The sequence below is a fragment of the Mesocricetus auratus genome, unplaced genomic scaffold, assembly GCF_017639785.1.
Source record: "Mesocricetus auratus isolate SY011 unplaced genomic scaffold, BCM_Maur_2.0 Super-Scaffold_100010, whole genome shotgun sequence".
NCBI lineage: Eukaryota > Metazoa > Chordata > Mammalia > Rodentia > Cricetidae > Mesocricetus > Mesocricetus auratus.
The window spans coordinates 59,192,159-59,211,574 of record NW_024429194.1 but is presented as its reverse complement, the minus strand read 5'-3'; the positions used below and the strand labels follow the sequence as shown (position 1 = coordinate 59,211,574).

General features: G+C 42.7%; 1 protein-coding gene across 1 annotated transcript in view; it reads right to left on the bottom strand.

The window, feature by feature from the left end:
- Window positions 1–13,697, bottom strand: part of Hibch (3-hydroxyisobutyryl-CoA hydrolase) — a 78,911-nt gene extending 65,214 nt beyond the window's left edge. The window contains exon 1 of the mRNA XM_040753669.1: window positions 13,525–13,697. Within this exon, the coding sequence (XP_040609603.1) occupies window positions 13,525–13,559 (35 nt within the window). The 5' untranslated portion in view covers window positions 13,560–13,697. The remainder of the gene's footprint in view (window positions 1–13,524) is intronic.
- Between the last annotated feature and the right edge of the window lie 5,719 nt (window positions 13,698–19,416).

Here is a 19,416-nt window from a genome sequence, read left to right as displayed (position 1 = left end):
TGTTGGAGAAGTTGAGAGGGACATGAAGAATATGGGGTTGAAAATCACCTGTATATGGCAGGCATGGTGGTGAACAACTGTGATCCCAGGACTGTGAGGGGAGGCAGGAGGATACTGAGTTAGAGGCCCACCTAAGCAACACAACAGCCCCCCTCCACCACCCAAAAAATATGTATCCAGACGATGGCTCCAGGATAGCGTTTAAGTTTCACTAAGCTGTAAAGTTCAGAAGAGTGCATTTGTACCTTATGGAACTTTTCATTTAGCAAGTGTCTTAATAGGGTTTTTATTGTTCTGAAGAGACACATGACCACAGCAACTCCTATAAAAGAAAGCATTTAATTTAGGTAGCTGGCTTACAGTTCAGAGGTTTAGTCCATTATCATTGTGGTGGAGCATGGGAGTGTGCAGGCAGATGTGGTGCTGGAGAAGTAGCTGAGGGTCCTACATCTTACGGGCAACAGGAAGTGGTCTGAGACATTGGGAGTACCTTGCATATAAGAGAACTCCAAGCCTGCCCCCACAATGACACACTTCCTCCAACAAAGCCACACCCACACATCCTAACAGTGCCACCCCCCTTTGGCATTTTCCTTTAAACCATCACCACAACAAGAAAATGAGAAACTCAAGATTAGGGAAGGTAGTGACTGGAAAGTCCATAAGGAGGGCTTCCAAAATGTAGGTGCTAGCCTGCTTCTTGATCTACTTGACACTCAGAGGAATGCTTGGTTTGTGATCAAACTGCATCTTTATGCTTTGAACTGTTTTCAAAGAATTCCCCAAAGACAGCTTCTCTTGCTCCTGGGAAACTCACAAGGTAGTGACTGAACATCAGAAAACGCTATCACTAGAATACACTGGGATATATCCTTCTTGAACACATCAAACTTAAGATACAGAGAAAAACCAAAGAAGGAATCAGTAGGCACAGCCTTAATGAAAACCATGCCATCTACGATATGCACACTATCTCACGGAACTAATAAACCGCCAGGCGTTGATGTTTTTCGGTGATACAGAGAGCACATAGAATAAATAGCTGAGTAAAAGAAAATAAGAAATAAAACCTAGAAACATCACTATTACCACTTAAAAACATGTTGAATGGTTGTATATAAACAATTGAAACCCAAATGACTTCTAGAAGTTATATTGTTTTCCTTTTAAATTATGCTCAAATTGACAATATGATCAAAAGAAAGAAATCACATATTTGTTTATATAACTCACAATCTTCATTTCTGACCTAGCATATTTTGAATTTGCTTTACCACAAGTGAAGCCTCTTCTGCCCCTAGTCCAGTGTTCCACCTTGTGTCTGTACGGTAGTTTTCTGAAGACCCCTGCCAGTATTTCAAACCTCTGGGCATGACAGCCCAGTTAAATATAAACTAAGCAGGTGAGGCACAGGCATGGGTATTTTGTTTGACGAAATGACTACTACAAAGTGCAAGCAAGTTGTCATTAAAAGGAAAACGTTATAAAACTTAGCCTGACGTGACATGTGACAGGTAATTTAGGAGGATTTTCTAGAAAGGATTTTCACACAGGCTTTGGGCACACTCTGAGACCAGAGATCAAGGTTGAGTGTCACTACTTCAAGGCCTAATTTCAAGTTCAAGCTTATTTCTTAAGACAGTCTTTCCCTGAACCTGTTAGACTAGACTTTCCAGCAAGCCCAGAGCTACCTTCCAGCATTGGCTTTTAAGTGGGTGCAGCATGCTTGGGCAAGCACTTCACCAACTAATCTATGCCCTAATCCCTCATACAGACTTTTAAATCTGTACCACCTGCTTAAATACCTCAACACCCATTTCTTAAAAAAAAATTAAATCTATTTTACTCACTTTTGGAAACTTCTCAGTATTGAAACGCTTACAAGCTACAAACACGCATGTATATGACCGTTGGCTTATTCTCCAGCACAGCAAAAGAAAAAGAAAAAAAAAGTTCTTTCTTTCAAACCACAGTGGCTCTGAAGTCCTTAATGAGGCAAGTGCCTAAACGGCAGCTCAGGGTTACAGAGGGTGCTGCAGTCTGGCAAATCTAGGCCAGTAATATATAACCTGAGCACAAGAGGACATGAGAAACACAAGAGAACACAGGCCTAACTTCAAGTCACACCCACGTGGAAAGCACTGGGCAAGGCACTTGCAGGTCACAAAGATCTGGAACCAATGACAAGAGGAGTAAAGAAAAGTTAAGTGGAACAAAATTCTCCATCATTTTCTATGTAATCATATAGTTTTCATTTAGTGCCATTCATACTAAACTACTATTTGATACTGGGGGTGGGGGTGTAACTCATGGTACAGCATTAAGTTAAATCTCTATGAAAACATAAAATACAATTATTTGAGAATTCATTCTCTAAATGTATTTCACGCATATCTTTCTTTTCTATTGCCTCCAAGACTGCCATCTGGTGGACAGGAGGTGTACACACATCTCAGCTACTGTTGAAGTCCTTGTTTAGTTATCATCAAGATCACTTAATCATTGCAGGTAGTATAAAATACTAGGAACCTGGCTGGAAAGGCAAATTATTTGCTCCATCAGAGACCATAGAAGAAAATGAAAGACACAGAAATCCTCCTGATGATGACAATACATAGAAAGGTATAAAAACAACTACCGCGACTTCCGACCACACCTAGGGCAGAGGGCAGAGGTGAGCACGGGGTCCCCATCTTAGATCCGAATTCCTCCTGCTCGCCATCTCTCAGATCTCCTGACTTGGGCGTTGCAGCCAGGTCAACTCCCCCCCAAGACTGACGGCCAAGCGACCAGGAGCCTAAGAGAGAGATGGTCCACTTCCGCCCACACTAAGGGCAGAAGGCAGAGAGCAGAGAGCAGAGGCCAGAGAGTATTGGATTTACTTGCACCTACCGAAAGGGAACCCTGGTCGCCTACCCACCAGTTAAAGAAGAGACTCTTTCTACACCCACTGGAAGAAGTGATGGGGAGGAGGCAATATAAGAACACATCCAGCAACAGAAAAACAAATATGACACCACCAGAGTCTAGAGATTCTACAACAGTAACACCTAAACACCCCCATGTGGATGAAGCAGAAGGGAATGACCTTAAAAACACCTTCATGAAAATGATAGAGGCCCTTAAAGAGGATGTGAGAAAGTTCCTTAAAGAAATGGAAGAAAAACAAACCAAAAAATGTAAGAAATAGAAGAAAAAAACCAAACAATCCAACAAATACAAGAAAGGGAGGAAAACACGAAGCAAAAATTACAAGAAACAATTCAAACAGTGCAAGGGTTGAAAGTTGACATGGAGACAATAAAAAAAAACAGTCTGAAGGAATGCTGGAAATAGAAAAACTGGGGAAATGGTCAGGTACTATAGATGCAAGCATAACCAACAGAATACAACAGATGGAAGAGAGAATTTCAGGTGTTGAAGACACACTAGGAGAAATAGACTCATCAATCAAAGAAAATCTTAAGTCAAACAAATCCCTAACACAAAATATCCAGGAAATATGGGACACCGTGAAAAAAACAAACCTAAGAATAACAGGTATAGAAGGTGAAGAAACCCAACTCAAAGGGGCAGAAAACATATTCAACAAAATCATAGAAGAAAACTTCCCCAACCTAAAGAAAGACATGCCAATGAAGGTACAAGAAGCTTACAGAACACCAAATAGAGTGGACCACAAAAAAAAGTCCCCTTGCCACATAATAATCAAGACCCCAAGCATACAGAAGAAAAAATACTTAGAGCAGCTAAGGAAAAAGGTCAAATTACATATAAAGGCAAACCTATAAGAATTGCACCTAAGCCGGGCGGTGGTGACGCATGCCTTTAATCCCAGAACTTGGGAGGCAGAAGCAGGCGGATCTCTGTGAGTTCGAGACCAAGCCTGGTCTACCGAGCAAGTTCCAGGACAGGCTCCTAAGCAATACAAAGAATTGCACCTGACTTCTCCATGGAAACTCTGAAAGCCAGAAGGTCCTGGATAGATATTCTATCAACACTAAGAGACCACGGATGCCAGCCCAGACTACTATACCCAGCAAAGCTTTCAATCACTATAGATGGAGAAAACAAGATATTCCGTGACAAAACCAGATTTAAACAATACATATCCACTAACCCAGCCCTACAGAAAGTTCTGGAAGGAAAACTCCAGCCCAGGGAAGTTAACTACAACCAGAAAAACATAGGAAATAGATAATCCCACTTTACCAACATCCAAAAGAGAAAAGGGGTGGAAATACACATACAATTCCACCAAGAACACCATTCCAAAACAAACGAGAACGAGCAATCAAAGGTCATTAATTTCCCTCAATGATAATGGTTTAACTCACCCATAAAAAGGCACAGGCTAACAGAATGGATTCGAAGACAGAACCCATCCTTCTGCTGCATATAAGAAACACACCTCAGCCTCAAAGACAGACATTACCTCAGAGTTAAGGATTGGGAACAGATTTTCCAATCAAATGGTCCCAAGAAACAAGCAGGGTTAGCAATCCTAATATCTAACAAACTAGACTTTAAATTGAAATCAATCAAAAGAGATGAAGGAGGTCATTTCATATTCATCACAGGAAAAATCCACCAATATGAAGTCTCGATTCTGAACATCTATGCCCCAAACACAAAGGCATCCACATTTGTAAAAGAAACATTACTAAAACTCAAACCACACATAAAACCTCACACACTTATAGTGGGAGACTTCAACACCCCACTCTCACCAGTAGACAGGACTACCAGACAGAAACTTAACAAAGAAACAAAGAAACTAATAGAAGTTATGACCCAATTGGGCTTGACAGACATCTATAGAACATTCCATACAAATAAAAAAGGATATACCTGCTTCTCAGCGCCACATGGAACTTCTCAAAAATTGACCACATACTTGGCAACATAGCAAACCTCAACAGGAACAAAAAAATTGGGATGACTCCATGTATCTTATCAGACCACCATGCTTTAAAGTTAGAGCTCAACAACAACACAAATTGCAGAAATCCTACAAACACATGGAAATTGAATAATGCGCAATTGCACCACTCCTAGGTCAAAGAAGAAATAAAAAAAGAAATTAAAGACTTCCTAGAATTCAATGAGAATGAAGACACAACATGTCCAAATTTATGGGACATTTTGAAGGCAGTGTTAAGAGGAAAGTTCATAGCACTAAGTGCCACATGAAGAAACTGGAGAATAGTTACACTAGAGAATTAACAGCACAGCTGAAAGCTCTAGAACACAAAGAAGCAAACTCATCCTGGAGGAGTAGATGCCAGGAAACAATCAAATTGAGGGCTGAAATTAATAAAGCAGAAACTAGGAAAACAATACAAAGAATCAATGTAACAAACAGTTGATTCGTTGAGAAAATCAACAAGATAGACAAACCTTTATCCAAAATCACCAAACGGCAGAATGTGAACATGCAAATTAACAAAATCAGAAATGAAAAGAGGGACATAACAACGGACACTGAGGAAATCCAGAGAATCATGAGGTCATACTTTGAAAACCTATACTCCACAAAATTTGAAAATTTAAAGGAAATAGACAACTTCCTGGATAGATAATCACCTGGCAAAATTAAATCAAGAACAGATAAGCAATTTAAATAGACCAATAACACCTAAGGAAATAGAAGCAGTTACCAAAAGTCTCCCAACCAAAAATAGCCCAGGGCCAGATGACTTCATTGCAGAATTTTACCAGAAATTCAAAGGAGAGCTTATGCCAATTCTCCTCAAGATATTCCATGCAATAGAAGCAGAAGGGTCTTTGCCAAACTCTTTTTACGAGGCTTCAATAACATTGATACCCAAGCCACACAAAGACACAACTAAGAAAGAGAACTTCAGACCAATTTCCCTCATGAACATTGATGCAAAAATGCTCAATAAAATACTGGCAAATCAAATCCAAGAACACATCAGAAAACTCATCCACCATGATCAAGTAGGCTTCATTCCAGGGATGCAGGGATGGTTCAACATATGAAAATCAGTGTAATCCACCATATAATCAAGCAGAGAAACAAAAAATTACATGATCATCTCACTAGATGCTGAAAAAGCCATCAACAAAATCCAACACCCATTCATGATAAAGGTCTTGTTGAGATCTGGGATAACAGGAACATACCTAAACATAATAAAAGCTATACACAGCAAACCAACAGCCAACATCAAACTGAATGGAGTGAAACTCAAGGCAATTCCTCTAAAATCAGGAACAAGGCAAGGCTGTCTCCTCTCCCCATACCTCTTCAATATTGTACTCAAAGTTCTAGCTAGAGCAATAAGACAACAAAAGGAGATCAAGGGGATACAAATTGGGAAGGAAGAGGTAAAACTTTCACTATTTGCAGATGATATGATAGTATATATAAGTGACCCAAAGAACTCTACCAGGGAACTCTTACAGCTGATTAGCACCTTCAGCAAAGTGGCAGGATACAAGATCAATTCAAGAAAATCAGTAGCCCTGCTATATACAGATGATAAGAGGGCTGAGAAAGAAATCAGAGAAACATCACCCTTTACAATTGCCACAAACAACATAAAATACCTTGGGGTAATGCTAACCAAACAAGTGAAAGACCTGTATTGCAAGAATTTTGAGTCTTCAAAGAAAGAAATTAAAGAAGACATCAGAAAATGGAAAGATCTCCCATGCTCTTGGATAGGTAGGATCAATGTAGTAAAAACAGCAATCCTGCCAAAAGCAAACTACAGACTTAATGCAATCCCCATCAAAATTCCAGCACAATTCTTCACAGACCTTGAAAGAACAATTCTCAACTTTATGTGGAAAAACAAAACTCAGGATAGCCAATACAACCCTGCTCAACAAAGCAACATCTGGAGGCATCACCATTCCTGACTTCAAGCTCTATTATAGAGCTATAGTCCTGAAAACATCTTGGGATTGGCACAAAAATAGACAGGTAGACCAATGGAATTGAATTGAACACTCTGAGATTAATCCACAAACCTATGAACAGCTGATTTTCGACAAAGAAGCTAAAATTATACAATGGAAAAAGGATAGCATCTTCAACAAATGGTGCTGGCATAACTGGATATTGGCATGTAGAAGACTGCAGATAGATCCATGTCCATTGCCTTACACAAAACTTAAGTCCAAGCCTGGCGTTGGTGGCGCACGCCTTTAATCCCAGCACTCGGGAGGCAGAGGCAGGCAGATAGACAATCAATAAATGGGACCTCCTGAAACTGAGTAGCTTCTGTATACAAGGCAAAGGACACAGTCAGCAAGACAAAAAGGCAACCTACATATTGGGGTAAGATATTCACTAACCCCACATCTGACAGAGGGCTGATCTCCAAAATTTACAAAGAACTCAAGAAGCAAGTCTCCAAAACACCAAAGGACCCAATTAAAAAGTGAGGGACTGAACTAAATAGAGAATGCTCAATAGAGAAGTCTAAAATGGCTGAAAGACACTTAAGAAAGTGCTCAACATCCTTAGCTATCAGGGAAATGCAAATCAAAACAACTCTGAGATATCATCTTACTCCTGTTAGAATGGTGAAAATCAAAAACACCAATGACAGCTTATGCTGGAGAGGATGTGGAGAAAGGGGAACACTCACCAATTGCTGGTGAGAGTGCAAACTTGTACAGCTACTTTGGAAATCAGTATGGAGATTTCTCAGGAAAATGGGAATCAGTCTGCCACAAGACCCAGCAATCCCACTCTTAGGCATATACCCAAAAGATGCCCATTCATACAACAAGGATATCTGTTCCACTATGTTCATAGCAGCATTATTTTTAATAGCTAGATCCTGGAAGCATAGAGAAAATGTGGCACATTTACAAAATTTAGTACTACCTCAGTGGAAAAAAACAATGGAATCTTGAAATTTGCAGACAAATGGACAGCACTAGAAGAAACCATCCTGAGTGAGGTAACCCAGTCACAAAAAGACGAACATGGTATATGGATTTTAGACATGGATCAGGGGAGTGTCAGCCTACAGTCCCAGGACCACTGAGTCTGGGAAACAGGGAGGTTCCCAAGAGATATGCATTATACCCCCAGAGAAGTGGATAGAGGCAAGATCTCCTGAACAGATTGGGAACATGGGGGGAGGGAAGAGGGAACCAGGAAAAAGAGAGGGAGATAAGAGGAGGGTAGAATAAGACATGGGGGAGCAGAAAGATTGAGTCGGGGTAAGAATAGAGACCAGGATGAGAGATACCATAATAGTTGGAGTCATTATAGCTTTGAGGAGAAAGCTGACACTAGTGAGATTTCCAGAGATCTACAAGGATAACACCAGCTGGAAAACTAATATCGGAGAGACTACATTAATAGCCCCTACCTGATGATAAGGGTGATGACTACCTTATATGACATCCTAGAACCTTTATCCTGTAACTGATGGAAGAAGAGACAGATACACACAGCTAAACACTGAACTGACCTCCTGGAACCCAGTGACAGAGATGGACGAGTGATGAGCAAAGGGGTCAAGACCGTGCTGGTGAAACCCACAAAGACAGCTGACTGGTCAAGGGGGGAGTTCTTGAACCCCAGACTGACGGCTAAGAGGCCAACAGGGAATTGATCCAGACTCCACAAATGTAGTGTCAGTGAGGAGGCCTCAGAACTCTGTGGGGCCTTGGGTAGTAGATTAGTGTTCACCATGGCATACAAATGAACTTTGGGAACCCATTCCACATGGAGGGATGCTCTCAGCCTGGACACATGGGGAAGGAAGGGCCTAGGTCCTGCCCTAGATGAAATGACAGACTCTGGATATCCCCCAAGAATGACCTCACCCTCCCTGGGGAATGATGTGGGTTTGGGCTGGGGGGGGGGGGAGCTGGGATGGGACGGGGACGGGGGTGGGGGGGCGTGGCTGGGATTGACATTTGAAGCATGCATGCTTCTAATTTAAATTAAAAAAAAAAAGTGAACCAGAAAAAATAAAATAAAATAAAATAAACAGGGCTTCTTTTCTTTCTCTCTGTATTTATTTTCTGTATTCTATATTCTGGATATGGATAAATAAATGTCTCTTCCAGAGGGAGAAAAATAAACAACTACTGCAGTCCATGCCATTAGTCCCAGAACTGGGGAGGCTGAGCAGGCAGATCTCTGTGAATTTCCTGCCAGCCAGGTCTACAGAAAGTGACTTACACACCAGCCAGGGATACACAGTGAAACTCTATCTTAAAAAATAAAACCAACCAACCAAACAACAAAATACCACCATCTTAGAATGATGCAAGTTTCAGAAACTGTTGCAATTATATAATAATGCACATGCGAGCTTACAAAATCACACAACTCTATCTGAAGCCAGATAACAGGATAAAAGAAGGGCTCAGAGACAGCGCTGGCAGCTGCCAGGGTGTAGGGCAGACAGTCAGGTGAGTAATTGGGTGAACTGATAGAGAACAGTGACACGGTATACAGACTTGTGAAGTGAAAACTCCGGAGAAGAGCAGGGCTTCCAGAAAGACTAGGAAGGAAAGAAAGTACAGGTCCTGGCACACTTAAAAGAACAGCAGCTGCTTTACAGGATGAAATAGGAATTTGATTTTTTAGGTTGCATTTGCTGTGACACAAAGCAGAAACATTCAACAACAAACGAAGAAGGGACCCTGAAGCCTAAGAGAAAAGTTAGGACTGAGGATACATCAGGGGGTGACTCAAAGAGACAACCACAGAGGCAAGAGAGCCTCAACCTGTCTGTAAGAAACAATCCTGGTTTGTGAGTGTGTTTTGTTATTATTTTGTTCCTATTTAGTCAAGTTATTTTTAAACCACAACCATTTTGTTAAATCAAGAGATGTTGCGTAAGCTGTGATTTTCCCGCTTTTCCAGAAAATAAAACAAACTGTTTAAAAAGCCACCTGCTAGTTGTGGGAATAGTGGATCTATATACATTTTACTAACTGTGTTGATCCAGAGATGAAGCTGCCTCTGCATCGAAGAGCCTTCTCCCTCACCCAACAGTTCCCTGCTGGTCCCCACCCTGGATGCTTATGCTCTGTTTCGGTTTGTGTCTTCTGGCACAGCCTCCAGGAGTGCACCTTTGTCCAGCTGGCAGGGAAGGATGGAGGCAGCAGACAACAGGAATCAAACAGGGTAGTTAGGCAGAGCACAGCCGCAATCTTTCCACAGTTAACTCCCACTCACACTTCTTTTCTTGAAAACACTTACCGAGGTTAGTAAATAAATATGATTTTGTCTTAAGTGTTTACTGCTTAAGGATTGGTAAGAATGCCTGGTCCACACTGCTTACAGGATAACCAGTGCCCCAGAACAAGGCCTCCGAGCACTGCACGAGAGTCTTTTAGTCAGAGAGTAAACTGAGAATCAAACCCTTGAGACCGAGGCTAGCAAAGTTCTGTTATTTAACCCCACTACCAGGAAGGTTCTTATGAGAGCTTCTAAGCAGATGACTTAAAATTCAGTGAGGTTAATCCAGCAATCACATGCAGAAGTTACTCCAGCTAGAAGTAGTAAGCCCATCAAGTTTCTGCAAAATGAACAAGTGCTAAATTGAGAGTGTTATATAAATTTGAGTCTGCCATAAGAAATAAGGTTGGGGGGATTAAGATAACCTTAGGACTCTAAGTCCTACAAAGAGATACTTGTATATTCGTGTTTACTGCTGCATCACTCACAAGAGCAAAAAAATCAGAAGCAGTCTAGAGAGCCATCAACAGCTCAGATAAAGGAAACTGCAGCACAAGGACACAATAGAACTTTATAGCAAGAGAGAAAACCATGACATTTGCAGGAAAATGGGAACAGGAAGTTACTATGTGTCTTAGTTAGGGTTTCTACTGCTGTGATGAAACACCATAACTAAAAGCAACTTGGGGAAGAGAAGGTTTATTTGGCTTACACTTCCATATCAGTGCTCATCTCTGAAGGAAATCAGGGTAGGAACTCAAACTGTGCAAGAATCTGGAGGCAAGAGCTGATGCAGGGGTATGGAAGAGTGCAGTCTTCTAGCTTTCTCCTCATGGCTTATTCAGCCTTGTAACACCCAGGACCACCAGCCCAGAAGTGGCACTACCCACAATGAGCCAGGCCCTCCCACATAAATCACTAATTAAGAAAATGCCCTACAGGATTGCTTACAGCCCCATTTGATGGAGGCATTTTCTCAATTGATGTTCCCCCCTGCCCTGAGATGACTACAGCTAGTATCAAAATGACATAAAAACCAGACAGACTGTGTTAAGGAAAGCATCCCAGATTCAGACACATACAGGATGTTTTCTCTCATATGTGGATGTTACATACATAGATACAGATCCTAATAATGGGACCCAAAGGGACAGTTGACCTGAGCTCTTGGGATGCCTTGCTCAGCCTTAATGCAGGGGGAGGAGCTTGGTCCTGCCTCAAATTTTATTGATGCCCATGAGAGGCCTGCCCCTTTCTGAAAGGAGACAGAGGAATGGATGGGGAGGGGGAAAGAATGGAGGAAGGAGGGGACACTGTGATTGGTATATAAAATAAATGAAAAAAATTTAATTAATTAAAAAAAGAGTAGGTCATAAAACTGAATCAGGACCATAAGAGCAAGCTGCACGAGGGTAAGGAGCAGGTGACAGCAAAAGAAGAAAGTGACATGAAAGCAGGAGAGGTGGAGGGAGTGGAAGAGGAGGACCAGGAGGGTGACAGGAGGCCAGGGGAGGAGATAGGGAAGAGACAAGAATCAACAACAAAACAGTATCACAGAATGACCACAATGAATCTCATTACTTAGTATGCTGATGCAAAAAAAAAAAAAAACTAGTGACAAAGATCATTCAGAAATCTAGTGTACAAATATTTGCCCATATCTGAAGTGCAACCGCAGCATTCAGCACAGGGCTCAGCATAAGTCAGGCTATACAACACATTTGAGAGACGTCCTCAAAGAAGTGGTGTGGGACAGACAAAGCCTCCTAAAAGCTATAGGCATCAGTGGAAAAGCAGTCGTAGGGACAACAATGGCACCATCGGAACAAAGTGAGGAGGCCAAAGTTCAACGGCATTGCTCAACAAGGTCAAGCAATGCTCGCAAGCCCGTTGCCCTCCAGAAACCCTCTCAGATCCCCTCCACATTTGTGGAGTGTGCTCCTCTCGACTACAGGACCTCGGCTCCAAGTCCTTTCGCTAGAGTAATGCCATTCCCGGACTGGATCCAGAAAAGGCACCTGGAATCTGTGCTGCCCAATTTGGTCCTGGCTTGACCTAGTCAGCTTACATGTTGAAATGCGGAGTGAAATGAGGCAAGCTCAACCAGGCAATGACAGAATCTTCCAACCTGAAGCTAACTTTGTTAACACACATGTCTTTGCAACATGACTCCCAAATAATCTGGAATTTGCCGGCATCAAAAAAGCAACAACAATGAGTATATATGTACGTATGTTAGTACTTACCACAAAAGAAAAAAAAAAAGAAGCAAGGCAACTCCTCAATGTGAAACAAATATTTGATAATTACATCCTTGGATACAATGTTAGGCGCTCTCCTCCCAAACAGCCCTGTTCTTAAGATTTATTTTTAATTATGTGTACATGTGTTGGTGCCCATGTGAGTACAGGTGTCCTGTGAGTCCAAAAGAGACTGTCAGATTCCCTAGAGCTGGAGTTACAGGTAGTTACCAGTCACACAGGGAACAGAACCCCAATCCTCCAAGCCGGTCCTTTAAGAGCATAAACCACTGAGCTGTCTCTCTAGCTCCAACAGCAGATAATATTCATTTAGACGAAAGAAACATGCCCCCCCATGCCTTTGCAGAAACCTTCCAAAACAAACAGTGAAGCATAAGGCGGCACTTGGAGAGGAACAAAGGTGAGTTCCACTGTTGAGTGCTCCTAGACCACGCAGATGTCTAACAGTAAACAACTCAGCACCAAAAAAAAAAAAAAAAAAAAAAAAAAAAGACTTTTGTGAAGCGTTTCACCGGGACAATTAAAGTGTTTTGTGTATGGCACTGGGGACAAAGCGCCGCACAAGCCAAAGCTCCTAGAAGGAGTGCGACCATGTTCCCTCTGCAGAGGTGGGGTTGCAGTGAGAGGCACTTTTAAAAAGTTAGTGTTTAGATTTGTGCTCCCGCCAAGCACGTTAAATGGCTACACTAGGGTTCTGCAAACAGCTGCAAAGCTAATCAAGTTCCCCTACCCAGAGCCCAGGTACACAACCGTCACACCTGTGTGACCAAACAAACTGTCCCACACAGTAAATTAGGTGGCACGTCCCCAAACTGCACCCAGCTCCAGGAAAGAAAATAACCAGGAGCCAAAAGGAAAGAAAAGTCGTGCGAAGTGAAGGCTGAATACAAGACAGAGAGCGGAAAATGAAGATGTTTTTTGGCAAAGAAGGTGCTGGAGAGCAAAACTCGAGAGGGACGGCCCGCCGGCGGGTCAGAGGGCTGCCCTCCAAGGGCGACCAACCTGCGAGCCTTCTCCCCGGGCGAGAGCGGACGGCGAGCCTGGCCTCAGCCGCTGGCTCGCTCCCTAACTCACCTGGACAGGAGCCGCCACATATCCTGCTGCCCCATGGTCTAACAACCGCGAGCTACAGCTGAGCCGAACGACGCAGCCCACTGCACACGTCAGACCCGCCCACCGCCGACCGGAGCCGAGGAGAGCGGCGAAGGGCCGCGGGCAACGACGACAAGTCCTCCGGAAGGCCAGAGCGGCCCATAGCCTACACTTCCGCTGTGCTACGCTTCGGGCGGGGCAAAAAAAGAGGAAATTAAAAAAAAAATAGTGAAGGGCGGGGCCGGGGCGGGGCCACGGCGGAGCCAGGAACCGGGTACGGGTGGGACTCTGGCCGGGCTAAGGGGCGGGGACTAGGGCGGGGTGGGGGGAGCAGGGGAGGAGCCAATGCGAAGGCGGAGAGAGCTGAGGTAGGTAGCCAAAGCACAGAGAAAAGGATGAAACCGAGTTGGAAAGGGAAAACGAGTTTGCTCCCCTAGAGGCCGTCTTAGGAAACTCCCAGTCGGTATCTAGGTTTGGCCTTCAGGTTTGACCAGCAGGAAATGATTGATCTGAATGAGTTTTGTGGAATTTTTTAATGAAAAGGTAAGTTTAAACCAGACCTGATGATGCACTCCTGTAATCCCCCCCACTCAGAAAGCTGAGGCAGGAGGATGAATGGTCACCAGTTGCAGACCACTCTGGACTGTATAGCATGACCCTACCGCAGAAAAAATAAATAAATTTAGTGTTCTTCGAGAATCAGATGAAATGTGTTTCATGTCAAAGAGAGCTCTGTGTTGTTTAGTACTCTACGTTGCTGAACTTTCTTTGAAATATTTCTAATTGTCTTGGGAAAGCTAGAGACCCCTCAGTCTTCCTCTGACAGACGAACAAATCTAAGAGACTGTGCTCACCAACTAAACTAGAAATTGCTTTTATCAGAGAAAGCGTACCTACACCAGAAAGTAGCCCATTAAATAAAACCCATACTTAACTGCCTTCCACTGTTGACTAGACCCACCCAGATGTCCAGCTGCAAGTATGGCATCATCAAACATTGACATATTTATACGAACTGAGAGAAGTTAAAGGTGTGCGTGCGTGTGTGCATGTACCACCAAGCATTCCATAAGCACTCATCCACTATATCTTATTCTTAGTCTTTTGGCATTCAGGAGACATACTATATATTTGACCAGAAATTATCTTCTATTCTGGGCCAAAAATAGTAATACCCAGATAACAGAGGAAGCCAGTGGGCACCGTAAAAGCAGAAGGCAGGAGACACAAGGAATTCCTGACCTGCAATTAGCCCTCAAAGGTATGCGCAGTCACCATTTGACTTCACCATCAAACGGTATCATGTACCATTTGTTCAGGAAAGAATGAATGTGTTAGCCTATCCAGGGAGTATTAGTGGGAAGACAAGCTTTCCTCCTATAGCCAGAGCCCAGTTATGCTTTTCCTGACTCCATGTGAATGGGGCCTAGTGCTTCACAGTCTCCATGTTTACAGGTCTCTGTTTTGACTTAATGCCCTGCTAGTAAATGTTTTCATTTTGTTTATCAATTTATTATTTATCTGTTGTGTGTACCTATATGCATCCAAGTTCAATGGTGTATATTCAGAGGTCAAAGGGCAACTTGCAGAAATTGGTTCTCTCCTTCCACTATGTGGGTCCCAGGAACAGAATTCAAGTTGTCAGCCTTGGAGGCAAGTACCTTTGCCCACATGCGGAAGCTGCCTCCTACCAGAGCAAGGGGCCCTAGAGAGACAAGCACCAACGCAGACGCCACAGTATTCTTATAACCTAACCTTGGAAGTGATTCACCATGACTTATTCTATTGGTCACAAAAGGCAGCCCTGAGCCTGTTTGGAAACTGGATATTACACTTGCTTTTTTTTTTCTTTTCTACTTGCCAATCAATCATTAAGACATGTCAGTCATTTCACTGGAAGATCTCTCAAATTCCCCTGCTCAACACCCCACACTGCTGTGCTCGTCACCCCTGTGATTCATTCCAAGTCATATCCCCCACCTGCACCCCACCACTGCTTCAGGTGCCAATCGGTGTGCATTCACACACAACCAGTTAGGATATCAAGTTTTGTTTATTGTTCAGATACTAAATAATCTCACAGTTGTGTGTACCTGTTTTGCTAAGACTAGACACATGGGGATATTAAACCATTGAAATGCAGCTAATCTCACTGAGGAAACAAAATTCTTAAATTTTGAATTCAAACTGAAAGCAGTCTGAAAAATATATTTAGTGCACGTTAACCTGACAATATTTTAGATATGCCGAGTTATGGAAAAGCTGTCATGAAAATTAACTTCACGTGTCTCTTTTCATTTTTCAGAACATTTTAAATTTTACATGTGACTTAAGTTCTGTCTTTATTAGCCAACAATGGTCTGTTCAACTCCATCTGACTGATTTGGGGCCAAAAGAACCTAGACTCCACCTTATCATTATCTGTCCTTATTTTCCATTTACTTCTCTTGTTCTTGTGGCTCGTTTCCCTCCTAGAGGTCCCTGCTCACAAGTTGCCTTTCCGTCCCTCTGCCTTAGCTCACACGTGTCTTATATCACAAATGCTGCTCTGCTTTTACCTTCTTATAGGCTATCCTGGAGACTAGACCTGATCTTCCTGAATGTTTCTACCCTAGCCTGCATTGAGCTCCCCTTTTCTGAATTTGAATTACACTTCTAATAAGTATAGCCAACTGCTGCTTGACTATTTGTTGGATGCTAATTCTGTGTGTACAGGTGTGTGTGTGTTCATGCATGTGCAGGTGTGTGTGTGTGTGCATTGATGAATACAAGGCCACAGGTAAACCATAAATATCATTCCTCAGGAGATGTCCATCTTGGGACTTGCTGGGGTAGGCTGGCGAGCCTACCAGTCCCAGGATCTGTCTGTCCCTGACTCAAAAGCCCTAGATTATAAACCTGTTACTTTCCCTATAGTCTTACATGAGTATTGGAGAGCACACTCAGGTCTGCAGGCTTGCATGGCAAACACCTTACCAAACAAGCTCTCTCTCCCAAATCCCACTAATTTTCATTCCCAACCTACAAATTTCAAGTGTCATTTAGCTGACATGAGGCCCCCTGCTTACAGGTAGCAATAGAGAAAGAAGAATTGTTAAACATGAGAGCTTTTCTCGTCAGTGGAAAGGGTGTGCATACCTGGTCTCCATCCCAAAGACTGGGGATGGTAGGTTAATAACCTGGTGATCTTTGCTATTCTGGAGAGCCAGACTTCGCCCTAATTGCCCGATGTTGAGCATTGTTTCTCCACCAGTAGAACCCATTCTTGTGGAAGAGGCCACATGTACTTGGCAAATGAGTTTTGATGTAACCATGCCTTTTTGTTGTAATAATTGTCACAAGGAAACTTTTCCCAAAGTTGTAATGTGTTTAAATATGTCAAAAATAAACTGCTCAGGGTTAGAAGTTTGAACCAGCACAGTCACTAGGCCATGCTGATCTGGGTTTCCTTCTTGCCTCTCATAGTTCAATTCTCTGCCAGCTATAGGGCCTGCAGGGACCCGCAGAGCCAACCACAGCATTCACAGACTGTAGTCCCCTACATGAAGTCCAAGAGAATGGATAACAGCGATGGAGACCTCTCCCTCTCCTTGTCTATCACAGGTATGTTTGGAAAACATGCTTGATTCAGTAGCTACCAATGGTGACACTGAGCTCAATTTATTCTTTCCCAAAAGACATGTGTACCACCACTCTTTTATGTCATAAGGTGAGAGATATTATAGTGTGACTCAACAGCACTTCTTTTAAGGGGGTTGCCATTTTCTTATTCTAGTGTATAGAGGAGCCCAAGAGAGAGCCCAAGGTTCAGAGGTGCACAGAGCTGAGTAATGAAGCCTTTGGGTTCCTGCTCCTTCTTGTTTAGTGCCTACAGTATGTTAAGTGAGCCCTTCTACAATCAAAGTGGTTGTTAATATGTTGAAACACTTTTCCTTTTTTTTTAATTGAAAATATTTTTCATGCAACATATTTGATCTTGATTTCCTTTCCTCTAACTCTCCCCAGATCCTCTCCACCTTCCTACCAACCCAACTCCATGTCTTCTTTCTCTCTCTCTCTCTTTAGAAAACAACCAGGCAAACAAACAAACAAGCCAGAATAAAGAAATAAAAACAAAACAAATACACAAGCTAAACCCATCAATACCCATAATATATAAGCAAAAGACCAATGAGACAAAAATTTTCCAAAGAAAGAAATATGAGGCAAGAAGTCTACAAAAACACCATTGAGGTTGTTTTGTGTCGGCCATCTACTACTGGGGATGGGATCTGCCTTTAAGTATGGTTTATATACTCAGTGAGGCTCCACTGAAGAAAACTAATTTTTCATTTACAAGTAGATGTCAATAGGAGATAGTGTCTTAGGTAGGCATGTGAGTTCATGTTCACTTCCCCCTCTCAGTACTGGTACCCTGTCTGGTCTGAACCTGTGCATGCTGCCATAGTCGCTGTGAGTTCATACATACAGCAGTCCTGCTGTGTTTACAAGACACTGTTTCCTTGGTGGCATCCAATCACTCTGACTCTTACACAGTCTTTCTGCATAGCTTCCTGAGCCCTGAGGGGAAGGGTTTGATGAAGACATCCCATTTAGGATTGAATGTTCCAAAGTCTTGCACTTTCTTCACATCGTCCAGCTGTGTGGGTGTGTTAGTTCCCATCTACTGCAAGATGGAGCTTCTGTAATGATGACTGGGTGAATCACTCACCAATGGGTATAAAGGATGCCCTTAGGAGTCATTTTATGTTCCTTTAGCAGAACAATAGTATTTGATTTTCCCCTAGGCCAATGGTCTATCTAGTCTCAGGTTCTCGGCCACCCAAACAGTGTCAGACATAGGTTCCATCTCATGGAGTAGGTCTTAAATTCAGTCGGAGAGTGATTGGTTATTCCCACATTTGTGTCTCTATTGCACCATGCAGGCATGTCATCGTAGTAGACCACAGGGTTTGTAGCTGGGTTGGCAGTTTCTTTTCTCCTCTGGCAGTGTGCAGAGTACCTTCTAGTACCATGAAAACTGGTCAATAGAGGCAAAGACTCTAGTTAGGCACCAGTTCAACTTCTCTGTATTCAATGAGATAGAAAGTGATTTTTTTAGAATTTTGTTTTGTTTTATTTGTTTCAGCAATAGGGCCTGTTGCTTGGTGTGGGGGGGGGGGGCTTTGACCACCAACTCAACTAGATGTAACCCATTCCTGACAGTGGATGTTTCACTTGGTGGCAAGAGATGTCTACTTGGGGCATTATTTCCCCCATTCTTTGGTGACGTTAGATTTCTTTACTGTAGGCATGCATTTTAAGAAGCTCCTACAATAGTGAGTTTCCATATAGTCCTTCAAGCAGCCCTTAATGTTACTTGTTCCTTCCCATACTCCCTCCCCTTCCCTCTCCTCTCCCCTCTCCTTCCTTACCTTCCCCTTATTCCCTTCCCCACTCACAGTTCCTCCTTATCCTCCTCTTCCCTCCCCATATCCCCCTCCTTACCCTCCCCATATTCCTTTACCTTCCCTTCTCTTCCTTTCCTTACCCTCTCCTCCCACCCCTTCCCCATTTAACCCACTCTCCTCCTATCTCTTCATAACTGTATATTCTATTTCCCATTATTTGAGAGATTACCGAAGGCCTGAGAAGCCACCTTACAGATATTTAAGTGGAAATATGACATAATCAGACTTGAATCCTCACTGAGAAGCACATCCAGTGTATCAGAGAAAACACATGTGGCTTCCTACACTCTTCCTTGTATCTTTCTGTACCTTCATTTCAACTTGACATGTAAGAGATTTCTACTTCCCTGGTTGGACTAATATCATCTATATTTTATAACATCATCCCATGAAAGCATTTTAGCATAGTTATTGCTTATTTTCT